The 15,391-nt window shown below is 42.4% G+C and overlaps 2 protein-coding genes across 2 annotated transcripts in view; one reads left to right on the plus strand and one right to left on the minus strand.

Moving 5' to 3' along the window:
* The first annotated feature begins 839 nt into the window (after positions 1-839).
* tacc3 (transforming, acidic coiled-coil containing protein 3) lies at positions 840-7,565 on the plus strand. Its single transcript, XM_069535825.1, has 17 exons — positions 840-1,035; positions 2,792-2,957; positions 3,299-3,429; positions 3,521-3,567; positions 3,655-4,774; positions 4,881-4,920; positions 5,013-5,142; positions 5,241-5,293; positions 5,376-5,512; positions 5,664-5,748; positions 5,864-5,992; positions 6,435-6,502; positions 6,592-6,635; positions 6,726-6,886; positions 6,972-7,078; positions 7,160-7,280; positions 7,368-7,565. The coding sequence occupies exons 2-17, from the start codon at positions 2,793-2,795 to the stop codon at positions 7,431-7,433; spliced, it is 2,604 nt and encodes an 867-aa protein (XP_069391926.1). The 5' UTR covers positions 840-1,035; position 2,792; the 3' UTR covers positions 7,434-7,565.
* Positions 7,566-8,564: 999 nt separating this feature from the next.
* The window catches only part of LOC109627763 (fibroblast growth factor receptor-like 1), a 29,254-nt gene continuing 22,427 nt past the window's right edge, over positions 8,565-15,391 (minus strand). Inside the window, exons 4-7 of the mRNA XM_020084530.2 lie at positions 12,989-13,075; positions 11,900-12,184; positions 10,798-11,151; positions 8,565-10,134 (exon numbers count right to left, since the gene is read on the minus strand). Coding sequence (XP_019940089.2) covers positions 9,698-10,134; positions 10,798-11,151; positions 11,900-12,184; positions 12,989-13,075 — 1,163 coding nt within the window. The 3' untranslated portion in view covers positions 8,565-9,697. The remainder of the gene's footprint in view (positions 10,135-10,797; positions 11,152-11,899; positions 12,185-12,988; positions 13,076-15,391) is intronic.

The following is a 15,391-nucleotide window of genomic DNA, read 5'->3' on the forward strand; positions in this document are numbered from 1 at the left end:
AGCTGCCACAAAACACCAGGAGAAGAGGAACGATTTCTATTTCCACTGATTCCCGGGGCCCAGATCTAGACGTAGGCAGGGACAGGCAATGTGTACTCTTAAGAATTCAAACTTAATTGCTCTTTATAATGATTATTATTATTATTATTATTATTATTATTATTCATTATCATTATATCAGTGTTATGAAATGGTTGCAAAATTATGACAATAATATAATTCATCACAATTATTAATTAATCAATTAAACATATCTCCCATCACTATTTGTTATCATGACAGGTCTACATTCATATTTTTAATAATGCAAGTGAGATGTTTCCATGTTCAGTTCACAGCTGTAGTTCTCTGAGAATTTCTTTAACATCCATGCAGAATTAGTATTGTACAATGAAGTATCCTTAACTGAATAGATATTGAATCGAGTGTGTGGTGTCAAAAGCTGTGAGATAAGTGTCTGTTCACTTCCCAGTTCGCTGTCAGTGCCCGGAAGCCACTTTTTTTTCCCCACACACAAGTCCTTACAGCGGTCCACAAGTTGTTCTATGTGTGTATTGTTTAGTCGCTCAAGTCTTTGGTGTCATTGAAACCTGTACAAATCACACACATTATGTCACATAGATGTTAATGATAACAAACTGCTGCATGTGTTGCGTTTGATCGCTGTTTCCACAGTTTTTATCTGTGATAACTATCTTGCGTTTTGTACATCTCTGGAGCTGGTCCGTGGTGCGCAGCCGTACATTAGACCACATCCGCTCTGAAGCGCGATTGGCTGCTCAACCAGGAAGTGTGTTCGCTTTGAACGCTTCCCGCGATTTCATTGGTTTGTTTTCAGACTTTTAAATTCAAACGGTTGTGTCCCAGAGAAGACGAGAGGGTTTCCAAAGGGTCGATCCTCCTCACCCGGACTGAAGCTACATGGTCTGAAGCTACACGGTCTGAAGCTACACGGTCTGAAGCTACACGGTCTGAAGCTACACGGTCTGAAGCTACATGGTCTGACAGAGATCGTCGTTAGTTCTGTTTTTCCAGGTAGGTGCTGAACAACGAGCGATGACACAGGGAGGACGAGGATCTACTTTCTTACATTGTTGTGTGTTAACCAAACGTTACCCACAGTTTTTGTGTTCCTCCGCAAGTCAACTCGATGGTAACGTCAGCTCCTAAATAACGGTTAGCTTAGCAAATGTAGCTTTTGTGCCTGTTAATTCCCGCTTATTGTGTTAATATTACATTTGCCTGTGTCTGGTTGTGTGACAAACATCTAAACCTTCCCATTGTCCATCAATCTGAGCAGTTACTCGTTGCTGATGAACAGTTTTGACTGAACTCAGTTGAGTATTTGTGTATTTCTTTTTGCTGAGCGCCATAACCAACGGTGAGCTGAAGCCTAACCGGAATTCTTAGCTTGTTAGATTGTCACGAGACGCCACAAAGACAAAGATGTCGTTCATTAACAGTGTGGATGTGTCAGAGGATTCGTCAGCGTGATCTCAGCCTCCAGCATTGTTACCAGAAGTTAGTCTGATGAGCTCAGCTTAGGCAAAAGCTCATGTTGCTGACATCAACGTACGAGACACTCATTCTTAAAAAAAAGAATCATGCGTTCAATCAACGTGTGTGTGTGTGAGATCATAAACCACAAACAGCAGCAGAATTTGGAGCAAATTACTTTTGAAAACAAAGATCATCTCTCTATCTCAGATCTCTTGGACATAAACATGTTTGAATATCATAGCAATACACTTGTTTATATGTATATTCTTCAATGTATTCTTTTATTTGGAGTACATATATTCATATACTTGTACACATACATAAATATACATGGTTCTGTAGGCTCTTAATATCCTATATATACTATTTTCTGACTTAACAGCTTATCATTGAAGTCATATAAGTTTAAGTCTTTTAGGATGCTTATTCCTCTGTACTTCATTTGTTCAGATCCCAGTTAAGCTGAATGTCGTAGTTAATGGTCTGTATTAGTTTATAGTTCAAATATAATACAAACCTGGGTCCTCTGAATATTCAAGTATTACCCGGACACCAAGCTAAAGGTATCTAGGAAAGACAATAAGTAAATTAAGATGAGAAGATGATTATTAATAACTTCATTATTCACAGTAACAGAAGCAGCAAACTATTGTTTTGTTGGTGTGATGAATTATGACAGCTCCGGTTGCCAAGTTGCCACTATTCATTTTGACTTTTACTTTAAACCAGTTTTATTTCTGAGCTCAACACAATGATCAGAAACTGGACTGGATGCCCTCAAGGGGGGGGGGGTTCTGAGTGCCCTCTGGTGGACAAACTGTGTAATGGCAACACTATCTGATACACACTTTGGGTTTGTTCTACACATCTATGTTGTGTTACTTCATTTTATCCACCAACATCTGCACTGCTGCCCGTATATCTACATACTATCAGCCACCAGAACAACTTTAGCCTCAAGGATCCAGGTTATGTTTTGCATATTTATTTAATGTCCTTACTTTCCCTATTTTTACAAGGACAATGTGTTATATTAATACAAGATGTAGCCACGCGGCACCAAGCTTCACCACAAGAAGTAGGTGGAATCTCATTGGTTTTGATTCTGCTGTTGACTTAACGTGTCATCTTCTTTTCTGTGAAGATCATTCTCACACATCAGAAAATGCCAACACCAAACATTTCTTATCAACTGGGTGCAGCTCTCATGATGACGCCACCCCTCCCTCTTCAAAGTGCCGCCTGGTCATCCCAGCCCTTTAACTGATAGTTGCTCTCTCTGCCTTTACAGGATGAGTTCCATTGAGGTGAATGATGAGAATCGTGGGGTCTACCCTGGAGGAAAACACAACAGCTCAACTACCGACATATTTGACCTGGATCAGCCGACCGGGAGGCCGTCCATCCTGCGACAGACGGAGAACCTGCCCAGCAAGACTGTGCCGAAGGGGATGAAGGTACAGCTACGGTTACATTTGATCATTTTAGGCAGAAAATAACAATTACTCACAAACAATAACTAAGTGATATTAACATTTGTTTTACTGTTAATTCAACACAAGACGCTTGACATGTTTAATTCTCTGACTATAGGACGTTTGACCACATCTTGTTTTTCGCCCACTTCTAATAAATCATATCAGTCAAGATAAATCTGTTAAAATATCTACTGAGAAATAAATCCACTGTTATAACTGGGAAATCAAACTGCTATTTTTCTTTCTGCTGTTCTTTCTTTCTGTAGATATTTTTGTATCCAGCTAACATTAGCTAAACCCCCTGTGCTATTTGAGTGCAGGTTTGTTTTCAGACCCCAAGAAGAGACCCTGTGACCAAGAGAATTGTCCAATCTCCAAGCAAGTCTGCGAAGATGCCCAGTGTGGATGAGTGCACAAAGGCAATGGAGACTTTAAATTTAGATAAAACAAAGTAAGTTACATTTCTTTTACTGAAACAAGCATCCAGTGAAATAAAGGTTCAGTTTAAGTAAATTTTAAAAAATCCTGTTTCGCTTTCACAGTCCTTCAGCACAAGAGGTCCCTGAGCAACCTGATGAGCCCAAACCAGGTAATTTATCCAAAATGACAAAGATATTTCACTTGAATGTCTCTGAACGCTCTGGAATTAAAGCAAATCCCCTCGACTCTTCCACAGAAGTGTCGTCTTATCCTGATGATGAAATGCCAATCCAGAGCAAAGGAGGCTATCAGCTGGATTTTGACAACCTGGATGCCATGAATCCATTCCAGGGGTCCAATAAGATGGTTCTCTCTCCTGCAAAGTCTGCTGTTGAAAACTCTCCTGCAGAACAAAATGTGCCTCAGCACACACAGCCAGAGGATATCTTGGAGGAGCCCACCAAGACGGAGATGGTCTTAGATGAGACACTTCCCTTTGCTCCGTCTGTGGAAAATTCACTGGTGGATGTCTCTGCCAACATCAGTTCCACAGAGAGCAGTGTGGTCACAGTGGCGAAGGTCCCAGCAGTTGAGGAACAAGATTTGTGTACTGCAACGCCCGAAGAACAACCTGCTGAGACTTCTCCAAATGTTGTTCAAGACAAAAAACTAGCCGTCTTTGTGGAAGACGCCCCTCTGCCATCGAAAGGTTCATATAGCTTTGATTTTGACAACCTTGATGATGTGAATCCTTTCCAAACCGGTGGCGCTAAAATCCAGAATTCCCCTGTCCTTGGGAAAAAACTGCCAGAGAATCACCCCCCCATCGAGGAGCCTCAGGTGAAGGAAAACCAACCTGCAGATATCGTCCATGTTCCTGAGGTGGCTCCAAAGTTGCCTCCTCAGCCGGATGTGAAACCCATCGCTGCAGTTATCCCAATACCCACTAACCCCGCCAAGCCTCCCTCTGCTGAATCTCAGCCAGATGCTGTCCCACTAATGGAACTCCCAATCAAACTCGAGTTCAATTTCGACGATGGAAGTGAGGTCAAAAAGAAACCGCCACCCAAGAAGTTTGGCAAAAGGCCACCTGGTGCAAAATCTACAGAAGAAAAGTCAGTGTCTGATGTCAAAACGAAAAAAGAAACTTCAGTGAAGCCCAATGTCAGCGACGTGGCCGAAGTTCCAGTTCCCAAAAGCTCTTACTCATTTGACTTTGACAAATTTGATGACCCAAACTTCAACCCCTTTGGCACAAAAACAGGCATCAACAACTCTCCAACGTGCAGCAAGAAATCCAGCCCCGTGCTTACGGAAACTGCCATTCCAGAGCAGACGGAGAAGCCTGTGGAGGAGGAAGCTGTTTCACCAGCCTGGTATGTTAAGGTTTTTTAGTTTTTTATAGAGTGTGCCAAGTATCTACTTGCAGTGGATGCTTCACTTCAACTGTGCTTTTATTTCACTGTGTTTTTCCATTTGCAGTGCTGGAGACAGTGTCCCGGCTGCTAAGACCAGCCCACAGGTAAGAGAAGTGACGTTGATATAATCCTAAAACACATGTTTCCATTTAACTCTTTGATTCACAACAAATACTTTGTTATTGTGGAATGACAGACGTCTGCCCCTGAACAAAACAAGGAAACTGCGCAGAGTGTTCCTGAAGCGTCTGAACAGTTTCAACCTGAGCAGAAGTCAGAACTTGCGATGTTTGAATTCAATGAGAACTTTGTCCCTGGAACAATGTGTAAGTAAACGTCCCCCATTCAAAAACAAGATCAACATACTCCCTCCTCAGTTTGATGTGAGAATCTTCATTCTTTGTCCTTGTGTGTTTATATTTAGTCAATGATTTCGATGGACAAATGGACTACCTTGAACAGTTTGGGTCCAGCAGAGTGAGTCCTTGCATCATGTTTGTTAAATATCTAAACCATTTCACTGTCACAAGATATTAAATGTTAAAATCTCTGTCGACAGTTTAAGGAATCCGCACTGAGGAAACAATCCTTGTATCTCAAATTCGACCCGCTCCTGAGAGAGAGTCCAAAGAAGCCCACGGCCGCCCCTGAGGCCGGTCAGACCCACGTCCCCCGTCCGGCGGCCTTTGCTTCGCGGTATGACGTACTTCTGTTTTTACTCACTGAGTGCTGCTGCTGTCACTAGATGTTAGAGCTGAATTTGTTTGGCTTCAGACAAAATGAAACTTGTCTGAAATGTAACCACTTAGACCACTACACATGTGTTTTTCTCTCTCCACCAATTCAGACTTGAAACTCAACAGATGGCAGAAAAAGAGGCAACAAATGCGCCACAGGACTGTGATTTCAAACTGTTTGATCCTGCAGCACCAGTAAGTCGCTGTTGAACCGCAACCAATTACTGAGTCTGTCGCTCTGTTTTCTGCACTCGGTGTTTCCTTTCATCCTCTGTTCACCTGATTTGTTTACACTGCATCTGTCATGTAGGTGACTCCAATCTTCGAGAGCCTCGTCCCTGCTTTCCCACAGCCCGCAAACACGGAGGACGCCATTATCGAAGTGCTGAAGTACAGTCAGAAAGACATGGACGCAGCCATCGCCAAAGTCCAGCTGGAGGTACGTCCTGCTCACTGAGTTTGGTGATCTGACAAGTAACAGCAGTCGTTTCAAACACGGAAAACAGTTTTTCCATTTGAGGTCATTTTGTTTTGGTGAATGAGAATTCAACATTTTTCAAACAATCCCTGGAGCAGTTTAGAGTTATTTGGTTCAGCCACAGCAAGTGCATTGAAGTAATAACTGCTCCTGGTATGGGTGTAAAAATCAGCACAATAGTGTTTCTAAAGCAGAACAATGTTCTATCATCATTTAAGGAGACTGTAGTTACAATTGTTAAACTTGAATGCTGGCATTTTTTAATCACTGAAAGTTCACATCAAACTCTTAAATATCTTTTTTTAAATAAGTTTCCTCTCTAAAACTTTAGAAATGGACCTGTTTTAAATGGACGATACGATTAAATTAAACCTATTTCTCATTAAAAACTTTCTATTTTCAGTCAAAGAAGAAAGAGGAGCAATGGAGCGCAAAATATAAAAAAGTAATTGATGATGGTCAAGAAATGAGGTTAGTTGTGCTTTAATTTAATCACTTGTATATGGATATGAACGGATATGAACGTTTCAATATATTTGATTTTTTTTGTTTTTTTCTAGGAAAATAATTGCAGAATTTGAGCTCATGATTGCAAAAATTATGGGTAAGTCAACATAAATTCTACCATGTTTAACTCTGTGGGAGTGCAGACGCAATGGCATATTTAAAAAATCTTTTTTCGGACTTACTTCAGCCGATCAAGAGAAGGAGAGAGAGGTGGCCCAGGCGAAGCTGAACGAGGCTCTGCTGGAGAAGGAGCAGACGTCCAGCGACCTGAATGCGATGGAGAGATCGTTCTCTGAGCTTTTCAAGAGGCTGGAGAAGTACAAAGACGTTATCGAGGGCTACAAAAAGGTTAGAAAGCAACAACACTTTACATGATTTCACTAAACCTGTTGGTAGTTTGAATGACAAATCGTTTCCTTTGCCATCCCCCCAGAATGAAGAGACTCTGAAAGCTTGTGCGCAGGACTATCTGGTGAGGATCAAAAAGGAGGAGCAGCGCTACCAGACGCTTAAAGCTCACGCTGAGGAGAAAATTGGCCTGTAAGAAACCAGCTTCTTCTGTCTTAATAGTGGAAAAATATAAGGTTTGCAGTGTGGCTGACTGTTATTGTTCATCCACAGTGCAAATGCAGAAATTGCTGAGGTGCGCTCAAAGTTCAAGTCCGAGGTGTCGGCTCTACAAGCTCAGCTGCGGCGGGAGCAGCTTAAGGTTCATTCGTTGGAGAAAAGCCTCGACCAGAAGGTGAATGAACACGTTCGTAAAAAAGACCTAAAATGAAGTATTCTCATAATTTCTCTAATTTCCCATTGTTTTTTTTTTGTTTTCCAGGAAAAGGAGGCTGAAGAGCTGACCAAACTTTGTGATGAACTCATCACCAAAGTTCAGAAGGGTTGAGCTTGTTTTGTAAATACTGTCTTAAATTCTTCAGTTTTTCTTTGTTGGTCCGTTTAACTTTTCTTGAGTTTTGTCCTTGTAAATGTTCTTAGAAATACTGTAAAAAAAACTTTAATAAAGATGGTGATTTAATTCCTGCATGATGTGTTTGTAAACACTAGGGGGCAGTGTTACATTATTTCGAATTTGGTCCCATAGCTCAGAGGTTCCCAAACCTTTCAGCCCACAAACCACAACCCCAATTATTACAAAGGATATTAAATTTAAGCCAGTTGACAAAAAAATTCACCTCCGTGCTGATGTTCCAAAGTTTCTGTGGGGCTGAAAACTAATCTGCTGCAACTGATTGTCATTATCACCTCAGACCTTTCTTGAAACAAAGAAAAGCAGAAGGCTAATGACTTGCATTGCATTTAGGAGCCACTGATTTAGATTTTGGATTTAAATTGTGAGTGTGGAAGTAAACATGGCGAAGGGAGGGGGGGGAAAAAGGGTTTTGTTCTGTGTAGGATTTCCAGTTTAAACACATGATACACTCGCCTCTCTGTCCGGAGCCGGAGCTCATCTCCATCCAGCGATGGTTGCGACAAAACAAGAGCTCACCTGACACAATGCTCCCCTTCTTTCCTGAGCAATCACAGGCTCCTGTCACATCACTCCCACAGCAGGACAATACACTTCTAAATGGTGAAAGGAAATCCTACCTAGATTGGAGTTGAATGAGGTGGTGGTGCGGACCAGAGGGGGGCTGGATTCACTTAAATGAGGAGGGGGGGGAAAGATGCTGGACATATGGTGTAGTCTTGCAGGGGCCATCACTCACCTAAAAAGGGGGGACTGTGAGACTGCCCTTGTGTCTGTTCTGTATCTATTCACTCATTCATCCCGGCAACTTGTGTCCCTCTGCTGGCTGCCCTCTGCGTCACCCCCAGGAGACACTTCAGCCCGCTCAAAGGAGGAAAGCTGACCCGTCTGGGCACCAGCACATCAACAGCCTTGTAGTTTTAGGAATGGAACTGTCAGCGAAGTCATTCACCAGGACCTTAGCGCCTTGTTTACAAGCACAGGCTTTGCAGAACATTCACAGGGACGTCCTCCACAAGAACACAAATCATTAACATTTGTTTAAAGTTTGTTTCAGGTCATTTAATCAAACTACCAAACCATCAAACGTTCAGATGATTTAGTTCTTGAGCCTTGAACAGAGTACATCATACAAGATTGTCAAATATAACCAATTACAAAGAGAAATACCTAAAATATTTAGCATGAACTAAATGTGATTAAACTGGGGTGACACAAGTACTCAAAATGTTCTATAGACAACAACAGTATACTTTAATAACATTACATAGATATGTAAAATGCCTTACTCTGAAAAATAAACCTTTGATACATTTTTTTTAGCAAAATAAATTAAATATTCACGACTCAATTCGATTATAAATGACTACAGCTTCATATACTGCGGGGTGGATAAGGTGGCGGTCAAAGCAGCAGACTGCTGGTTTATCTCAACATGCTACTGACTAGTGATGGGCACCTACCTAAAAAAAAAAGTTAAAAGTAATAATGACCGATTTCACTTGATGTGAAAACATGATTCTTCCATCCCTTGCAGTCTCAGGCAAGGTTTACAGGCCACAAACAGGCTATAAAAGACCTACCAGCCTCCTCTGTATCAACATGGTAGCGAGGTGAGGGATGGAACTAGGTAATACGAGGGATAGTGGTCAGCATTCCAAACATTATGCATCTTAAACAAAACAAAAGGACTACCTGAGTAGGAGCATAAAACCAGCCCTTTCGTAAATCTCTGAGTACCATATTTCATCTTTGTCACCAGTAACAACGCACAGAGCCTCCGCGCTCCACGTTAAAACCTCCGTTTTCAGCCACGCGACCTCAAGTAGGAGGAAAAAATGAAATTCAACTGCTGAGGAGGAGCTTTCAGCTGCAGTTCAACTCACATGCTGAACATTTCCTTGTTTTTTTATTTCTACTAAGTGCACAACAAGGATTAATGGATTTTTAGTGGTGTGAGAATCGGAAGGTAAAAAAAAATAAAAGCACCAAATGTGGAAGTTTGGAGGCAAAAACGCGAGGTGTGTCACTGGCCACTGTTTCTCACACATGCACACTCTCCCAACTATGTCCAGCGATAAGAGGAGTCCGTTTTTGTTTTGGATTCGAGTGATGCCAGGTGAATGACACAACTCTATCTCCCTCTGAGAGCAGTTAGTGGGGAGGATTTGGCACCGAGGCTAACACTGAAAATGAATGTGTTGATGCTGATGTACTTTCCCGTCCACATGGGAGTGAGTGTGCGTGTGAATGTCTGTGTAGATTTTAGGGTAGATTTTGGGCGGGAGTGTCGTTCCTCCCTGACTGAGGAGGAGTTGCTGCTGTGCCAGGTACTCCTCGTAGTTCATGGAGCTCATGCAGTCTTTCTCCGGGTGGGAGGAAGGAGCCACGCAGCCCCGGTCACGCTCTCTGTACGGCAGCCGATGGGAGCTCTGCAGTACCTGTGTGGCTGCAGCTGGAGCGCTGGGAGGAGAAGGACAGTGTTTTCTGCTCTGACAGAACCACAGCAGCACTGTGCCAAAGATGAACACTATTCCGGCAGGTATGCCGATGATGACAGGCCAGGGTAGGGAGCTGGAGGCTGGTGAGAACACAGGCGTGATGGGAGGCTTTGTGTCTGAGAAAAAGGTAGACAAAAAAAAAAGTTTCAACACAAGTTGACAACTATTTAGTGGACTTTGTAAATTAAATCTAAAGTTAAACAAAAAATCTTCACACAAAAAGGCAAAAAATCACAATATTTGCAAAAGTCAAACCAGTGAAAACTAGAATGTAGAAAGTAGAATGCATTCCTCTGCCAAGGCCCAACACTCCCCTCATGAAACCACATTTAAATTCACTGGATCAAGCTTTATATTTGGATATGCACCAAAATGCACACACACGCATTTTTTCTTGACTGATTAAATATGTTGGATTTAATTTACTTCAGCATAAACATGAGAAAAACTAAACTGGCCTCAGTCTAGAAAAAGGATGATAAAAAGTAGTTTGAGGGACAGTTAAAATTGAGAGTAAAAACTTTATCCCATTTTGATATATAACAAATGACAGCAGATGTTAGTTTTGCTTTGTTGTCATCTGTCCCCATTTGTTCTTTTTTATCTCTCGTTCATTTAAACTCTACAATCCTGTAATGTGATTGTGTTATGTCATGTTGAAATAAAAATAAAACGGCACATTAAATATACAAACAACACAGATCCTTGTCCAGGCTGCTGATTCGTTGCTCTGCAGAATGTTTGTAACACACGGTGAGCAGACATTCACTGAGCCTCACCTGGCAGCACGGTGAGGAAGGCGCTGCGGAAGCTGTAGCCCATGGTGTTGGCGCCTAAGCAGATGTACATGCCAGCGTCCTCCTCCTTGGCGCGGGTAATGAGCAGCTTGTTGAGGTAGGAGCCGTCGGGCCTCGACCAGACCTCCCCTGTGGGCAGCACCATGAATCGGTGGTCCCCCACCTCAATGGTTGAGTTGTAGCGGCTTTCCTCGTTAGACTCCACGCGCTTGAGCCACTGAATGACCGGCTTAACGTCGCTCCGCACTTTGCACTGGAAGGACGTGGTGCCTCCGTAGTCTACGGTCGTGTTGACTGGGTGAGTGCCCGTCAAAACAGGCTTGGAGTTTGTCCTTTCTGCGGAGACACACACAAACACAACGAAAAACAGTCAGCACAGACACACAGGCATCTTCTGACATGGCAGCCAGGACAGAAGAGCTCTAAGTGGATAGAAGAGGTCTGAGTTGTCTGTACCGTTATTAGCCTCGAGCTTAGAATTCATAATTGACAGAGAGGGAGGAATACCACATGTAACACAAGAAGTATGTGTGATTAGTTTCCTCTCTTTCTTTGCTCCTGGTTGTACAGCACACATTTCTCATGGGAAGTAGGGGGGGGGCTGAGGGTCTGGCAGACAGCTGGGCTTTAATCGGCTCCAGATTGGGTGGAGGGTCCCTAAGTTGAACAGCCTCTCTCTCGCTCTCTCTATGTCTCTCTTCCCTGTGCAAACATTGGGGCACAAGCCCTCACTCTCAAGCCGGCTTCCTCAATATGCTTCTCATATACATGATTACACAAGCACATTCATCATGTTGCGAGTATACGAGTAAGACCTGTTGATCACAATCAGACGTCAGGGGTAGGTAGATCAGAGAGAAGATTTTTTTAAAGGTTACAGCTCTTCCTCTGCGAAAATCAGACCAACTATTAAAGTGATTACACTGTTTTAATTTCCTGTACAAAAGAGCATAAAAATGATCCATGCAAACAGCAGTTATCACTTAAGGTTAATTTGCTTTACATCATTCATGTGTTAACCCTAGTATTTCCAGGTGAGCTTGTTTAGTATGCGTACAGCTCAGCCTCTCTGTGGGATACTCACGTATGACCTCAACTTTATACGTGGCGTTGATTTCCCCCGCCCGATTGGAGACCCTGCAGGTGTATCTGCCGCTTTGCTCTGGCGTCAAGTTCCTCAGACTCAGAGTCCACTTCTTCTGACGGCCCTCGCCGACCTCCTGCTCTGTCAGCGGCCGGTCGTCCTTGAGCCACACGATGTCCGGGCGAGGGTTCCCGCTGGCCGTGCACTTGAGTCTCACTGAGCTGCCAACAGGACGCGCTATCACCCTCTTCCTCATCTTGGCAGGCTGGGTGAAGCGAGGACGCACTTTAGGGGGTTAAAAGAGACACCTATTCAATTTTTTTAGTGGATACATGACTTGAGCTTACAGTCAAACTTAATTTTAAGGCAACATAATAGTGTTTTTGCAAGTTTAATTTCCTTAAAAATAAATCATATACACAGAATGTAACACTTTTGCTGACCTTTTTTGATATTACAACGATGTTTTACATTTTCAGATATAATTTTCCCTTTGCTCCAGACAGCCAGTGATTTTTTATGGTAAATAATAAATGATAAACACAAACATCTTTTCTACACAGCACTATTTCTATCACATCATTCAGGGGCAATTTAGAGTTCAGTATCTTGCTCAAAATCATAATGCTGGCTAGATGAGACAGATATCGAACCATAGACCTTCTGCTAAGTGGACGACCCGATCTACACAGCTGCCCCATGGCTTATGGCTTCAAAATCAAATAGTTGACTGATAAAACAGCTTGAGTTTCTCATTCTGTCCCAGTGAACATCAATGCCTTTAATATTGGTAAAAGCTTTAATAACATGGCAGAATATAAAAATGGTGATTTTTCAAAGAAACCTGCATTTGAACTGCCCAAATGACAATAGTGTAACCAGGGGAGAATCTGGATGTAATCATTCAGTGATTCAAATGACTCCATTGCTGCTATAAACTAAAATAAACAAAGGTAGCCACAGTTTGCAATCAGCTGTGAAAGTACATGTGATTTGTAGTAAGTAAAATAAAACATACAAAACCACTATTACGGTCCATTAATTTACCGCTGCAGCATTGACAGCATGCCAAGCAAGCAGAGCTCTTACCAAATTTGTCCAACATGCCATCAGTGCCCAACTCCGACTCCGCTCCATCAGCTCCTCCAGGTCTGGTTTTATCAGAACCGGAGTCGTCTGTTAACACATGAACGGAGAAAAAAGCAAGATGTAAGTTCTTTTGTCATTTACATAAAAACGAATCTTGCAACAGCCTTTAAACCACAGAAGGCCATACAAAGTGTCAAGAAGAGTGATGTTATAGATTATAATCTTAGTGATTTGAAGTGATGACACCAAACAGCTGCTGTCAGTTAGAGACTGCAGTGAAAACCTTTTGTATTTTTTAAGCAACTTGCAGACCAGATATTAAACTTCAAAAGTTTGACAAAATAATCTTTAGTCAAGGTCTCAGTTTTGTGCTGAGCTGTTAACTGCATCTCAATGTCCGGAAAAAGAAACAAAAAGTCTCAATTATAGTTGTATGATGAGTCTGGAATACATTTTATTAGTATCTGAAGCAACTTAAAAGTAATGTTTTTTTTTTATGGGCTGCATGTTTCTTAAATTACTCTACTGTACATGCATTATAGAGGAAGATCAATGCCAGACTGTGGCTACCTTTAAAGCCTGTTTTAACTTTTCATTAATTTTTTTAAACTTTATCACCATCACAGCTCTAAATGCAGTGAGCCAATACCAAGCAGCACCGGCAAAGTGTTCTCGGCTCTGTGTGAGTAAATGTGGCATTTATGGTTCGGCTCCTCTGAGCGGGGTGCACTTCGCAAATACTGCTAGCATTTGGAAGTAACATGAGCAGTTTTCATAAGCCTGTGCAGTTCCAGGAGACAGCTGTGGAGTTTATGTCATTGACTGACATCATGCAGCGGGGCTAAGACGGGGCTTAGAGAAAATATAATGAGAGAAACCTAATCGACGGTTGGTGACGCATATCGACTGTTGGGGTTAAGCATTGATGAATTAGCGGAGCAGACTGCGTTCCTCGCCAATATTCAGCACTCTGTGGGAGGGAGGAGGAGACACTCAGCAGATGATTATTGAAGAGAGGCTGTAAATGATTCATCTGAAACGACTGAGGTGTCAATTCATATTAAATACAACCGTCAATGTAATTCACAGCGTTTCAACCAGAAGTCAGGGAAAAAGAAACAGTACCAGTGTGTGACGGCCAGGTTACTTGTATGTTTTAATAAGAATCAAAAAAATGGAAAAAAATACCAGCCACTTCTGTTCCTTTCGTGTTTCGTTTTTATTTTCTAGTTCAGTGCAGCCTTGTGTTGGATGTTTCTCGATGCAGTTTGGCACAGTTGATTCCCTCTCAGGGTTTGATTGGGTCAGGTAAAGAGACCAGATGTGACTTCTAACCCCTTCGTTCTGCCTCCCTCCAAGTCCCCCCGAAACGCACACAGCTCTCTAGGGTTCTCCGGGTACAGACCCTCCTTTGTTTGTCCCCTGCAGCACCAGGCCCAGCCATGATGTCATGGCTATTTGAAGGGGTTTAACTGGCCAACTATAATAACCCATTCCTTTAAAAAACAGCCTCCACTGGAAGAAATATTTCTCTGTTGCTCACTTGGGCTCTCCACATTCCTGCTGGTTCCTGAACCTCCCAATCCAAACAGAACATGGTCCCACACTGCCGGGGTTTTCTTTTTGACTTTTTTTCCCCCTGAATCTATTTCCTCTCTACTTTTTGGCGATTCTAGGGAACAATGGCACCTTTTATACATCTGTTCTGTCAAAGCCGTCCATCGCCACGATTGTCTTCACACACTGTTGACTCACTTGGCTGCAGACAGGGCGAGGTAAGACATTTCATAGCTTACAATATGTTACGTTTGAGAGACGAAAAAGTAAAATAAACAATAATGTGTCTGAGAGGACTGAGAGGCCTCTAAATATTTCAGGGGTCTGCTCTTGTGTACAAGAAGTCAGACAAATCTGCAACTTATTATGCAATCAGTGATCAAACAAAAGTCCTTATATTTTCTGTACTGTATGAAATCAAGGGTTCATTATGCACACGGAAATTCAATTACAAGGGTCCTGATTCGAATGCATGTTTATGCAAGTAAATGATCCAAGTGAAGCCATCAGCTTGTTTAAAATGCAATCACCCTCCATTCATAGTCTCGCTACAGTGTTTAGGGTCTGACGCCATCCCCTCCCACTTCATTCACAAATCCAGCCACAGGAAACAAGTCGCTACACACTCTCTCTCCTCCGGCCTCTTGTGCCAGCTGAATCACAGGAAAAGGGCCTGATGATTTGAGGTCACAATGAGCTCCAGATGTTGTTGGGGACATTGTAATGTCCAGGGAAAGTTATGCGCAGTGGCCTTGCATCACACTCTGGAAATCTCCAAACAGCTACCACATGAGATCAGTTACATACAAGGCAGTTTATCCGACTGTTGGCCTGACGACGTCTCTG

Source organism: Paralichthys olivaceus, chromosome 12 (assembly GCF_024713975.1).
Source record: "Paralichthys olivaceus isolate ysfri-2021 chromosome 12, ASM2471397v2, whole genome shotgun sequence".
Lineage (NCBI taxonomy): Eukaryota > Metazoa > Chordata > Actinopteri > Pleuronectiformes > Paralichthyidae > Paralichthys > Paralichthys olivaceus.